At 24.3% G+C, this 3,467-nt stretch overlaps 1 protein-coding gene across 1 annotated transcript in view; it reads left to right on the forward strand.

Moving 5' to 3' along the window:
- LOC111625439 overlaps window positions 1-3,251 on the forward strand; it is a 15,514-nt gene extending 12,263 nt beyond the window's left edge. The window contains exons 2-5 of the mRNA XM_023368584.1: window positions 339-529; window positions 2,675-2,752; window positions 2,830-2,924; window positions 3,084-3,251. Coding sequence (XP_023224352.1) covers window positions 339-529; window positions 2,675-2,752; window positions 2,830-2,924; window positions 3,084-3,162 — 443 coding nt within the window. The 3' untranslated portion in view covers window positions 3,163-3,251. The remainder of the gene's footprint in view (window positions 1-338; window positions 530-2,674; window positions 2,753-2,829; window positions 2,925-3,083) is intronic.
- Window positions 3,252-3,467: the final 216 nt, after the last annotated feature.

The following is a 3,467-nucleotide window of genomic DNA, read 5'->3' on the forward strand; positions in this document are numbered from 1 at the left end:
CAAACATTTGGGTCTCTGATTTGAATGAAACTTGGTAAGTATGTAGTCCTTAATACAAACAGCTTCTTGTCAAAATAAGAGGACCAATTTCTCAAGCATTTCTGAAAAATGGGCCCCTGAAAATTCAGTTATAAGTGATTAAAAAATCATGCTGTCATTTCTTGTTTAGCAAAAACATCATCTCTGTAGATTTATTAACCCTTTCATGTCATTATATAAAATTTTTTCTTCATATTTATTTTTCAGATATGGTGGATATAATTGTTTTAAAATAAATAATGACATGTAAAATTTATATATATATATTATTATTATTATTTGTAATTTACATCTTTTAGATAGTGAAGAAATAACAAATGGCCAAGAAAAGAATAATGGTGATCATGAAGTTTTAATGAGAAAGTCATCTAGTAAGATATTAGAAACTATACCTGAAAATGCAGCAAAGAAAGAGGATGAAAAAAATGATGTGACTAGTGTTGATTCAGAACATTTAGTCTATTTTGTGGATAATGTGCCTTTGGAAAAGGTATTCAAATTTTTGTTTTAAAAAATTTACTTAAATACAAAAATATACTTGGATTTTATAAACATTTCTAGGTCTTTATTTTTGTTTTGTTTGTTGTTTATAAGCTCAGGAAGATTGATTCGATGTCATCTGTAAAATATTCAATCAGATAAATTTACATAATTTTATTAATATTTTATTAATTTAATGCACAAACTTGTCTAGACCAGAATCCAGTATAATGGAAACATGTGTAAACAAAAAACACTCTAGAATAGCATGATTTAACTAAAAAATTTGTAAAAACTGGATAAACTTTAAATCAACACACTAATGCCAAAAATCCAGCAAAACATACACTTTAATAGACAAACTAATGTTTTCAACAGTCTTAAACTCATCATCAGGCTTAATCAAATAACTTCAAACAAGCAATCACAATTAGAACAATTTTTAAATAAAAAAAAGAACCCTTATATGATTAGTTGTAATGTTACATGTAACAAAACATTTAAAATGACAGAAAAATCAATGTATAGGCATTGACCCAAAAATATTGTTTTGGGTCAATGCCTATACATTGATTTTTCTTATGCACATTATGCATTGATTTTCTACACTCTTTTGAATGTTAAGTTACATGTGATGTTACAACCAATCATATAAATTTTCTTTCATTTTTAAAAATTGTTCTAATTTCAATCACATGTTTAAATTTATTTGATTTAAACTTGATGATGATAATTTTATTTTGTCTATGTCCTTTGTATATAAAGTATTAAAGTAAATGTTTTGTTGGATTTTCGGTGTTAGTGTGTTAATTTTGCTAATTTGAATTAAGAGATTTTTTATGTTAAATTTTACTGTAAGCCAGAAACCTGTCTAATATGGAAACAGAAGACATTTTTGGTATGAAAAATGTAACTTAACCTGAATAAAGTAAAAATTGAGATTTCATTTGTGGACAAATAAGTAAAATTGATTCTGAATATAACAGTCACTGCAGAGCATGAAAATATTTCAAGAACAAGTTTAACCATCTTTGTTCATATTAGTCTTTGTTGGAATTAACCAGGGATAATCAAATACTTTTAAGAATCAAAACTTTCAAAAATCAGAATAAGTTTCTAATAATTGAATTTTTGAGAACAACCAATGAATGTAATTTGTGAAAACAATGAGAATAAGGTAATACATGCTGCCAATTATTTCTTGTTGGAGTGGTTAGTAAGCCAATTTCCAATTATTTGAGAGAAAGTTAATTACATTGTTGATAATTAGAGATTAAAGTTAATGATTAATTAGGGTATTAAAACTTCTTCAGAAAACAGATCATGGAATACCTTGGTCTCTGTATTACTGTAATGTAATTAGAATTTTCAAAGGCAGAGCAAAGGCACTAATTATGTTCTCAGATTGGCTTGTTTGCCTATTATGTAAACTCATAAGGCTTGCATACAAGAACTTTTCAGTATTCAAATAACTAACAAAAGTTTTTGCAAATGAGAACTTTTTAGAATTGAATAGTTCTTAATTCTTGCATTCAAATACTTCTGTCTCCAGTTGGAATCACATTTGAATTAAATTGAATTAGACCTAGTAATTAAATTTTTTACATAAGTAATCAAAATGATTTTATTATAAAAATGAGTGTTACTATGTTACATTTATCTGGTATAGTTTAAAGATAAGAAAATGAATAATAATACTAGAATATGTTCAGAATGAAAACCTGTCAAAACAGAAGTACAATTCAGTACTTTGTGATTCTAGTTTACACAGATTTTGGTGTTTATGATACTTTTGATATAAACAATTCAAAAATATATATATTGTTTTTATCTTTTTATAGATATAAATAATTATCTTTCACTTTATGTATTCAGATCTTATCTAAAAATTCAAATATGTATTTAATGGTTACTTATTTAAATTGGTATTTATGAAATTTTATAATTTTGAATACATTATAAAAATTTACAATAACGTATTTTAAATGCAAATTACAACCATTGGAGATAAGAACCTTATTAATATTTTTTTTATATATAAGAAAAGTTTTTTATTTGCAATTTTTATATATGATAATAACATTTGAAATATAAAAACTTTGAAACTTATCAAACATAGTTACAATTTTACATTTTAATTAATGAATTAATTTAGATTTTGAAAGAGACATTAGATTCATTAGGAATTGTTAATGCTGTATGGACATTAGCTAAAGAAGGTAAATTTCATGAAGTAAGTGTTCTTGTTCTTTGTTTTACTTTTCTTATTTTTGTTTTTCTTTATAAAATATTTCATATATTTTTTTTCAGATTTCATTTCCTTGTGAACCAGGCTACAAGTGTGATTTGATTTTACGCGCCTTAATAACTAAAGGAATTGGATTTCGAGGAGGCTCAACAATAGGGTAAAAATTTTTTACTATGCAAAATAAAGTTAATTTTGATATCTTTATCTAAATAATTTAATAAGAAAAGTTACTTTAATTCTACATAAATATGTTATGAAAATAAGATTAAATTATTAATTCTCATAGAAACATTAAGAGCCTTTTTTATTTTTTAAGCGCTTTCACCGCACCAATGCGGAAGCGCCTATTAAAGTCAGTATGCTCATCTATCTGCATTAAAAAATTTGCAGTCTGAATGGATATTGATGAAATTTGATGATAAAGGTATTTACAAAACATTATTGATAAACTTTTAAATTTTTTACATAAAACCATGAATACCTTTTCAATACCTTGCTGAAAAAGCATGCATCCCTTTAAATTATTTTTCAAGAAATTTTTGAATATAATTAATTTTTCCTTTTGTATAAAAACTAATGAATGTAATTTGTGCATTTTTATATCTAATTTAATTTTTAATACAATTTATATTTATATTAATTTGATTATTTAGAAAGCATTAAAAAGATTTTTTTAAAACTTTTCTGAAAATTTTTTCTT

This window comes from Centruroides sculpturatus, unplaced genomic scaffold (assembly GCF_000671375.1).
Source record: "Centruroides sculpturatus isolate CEXI.00-Female unplaced genomic scaffold, Cexi_2.0 scaffold431, whole genome shotgun sequence".
Classification (NCBI taxonomy): Eukaryota; Metazoa; Arthropoda; class Arachnida; order Scorpiones; family Buthidae; genus Centruroides; species Centruroides sculpturatus.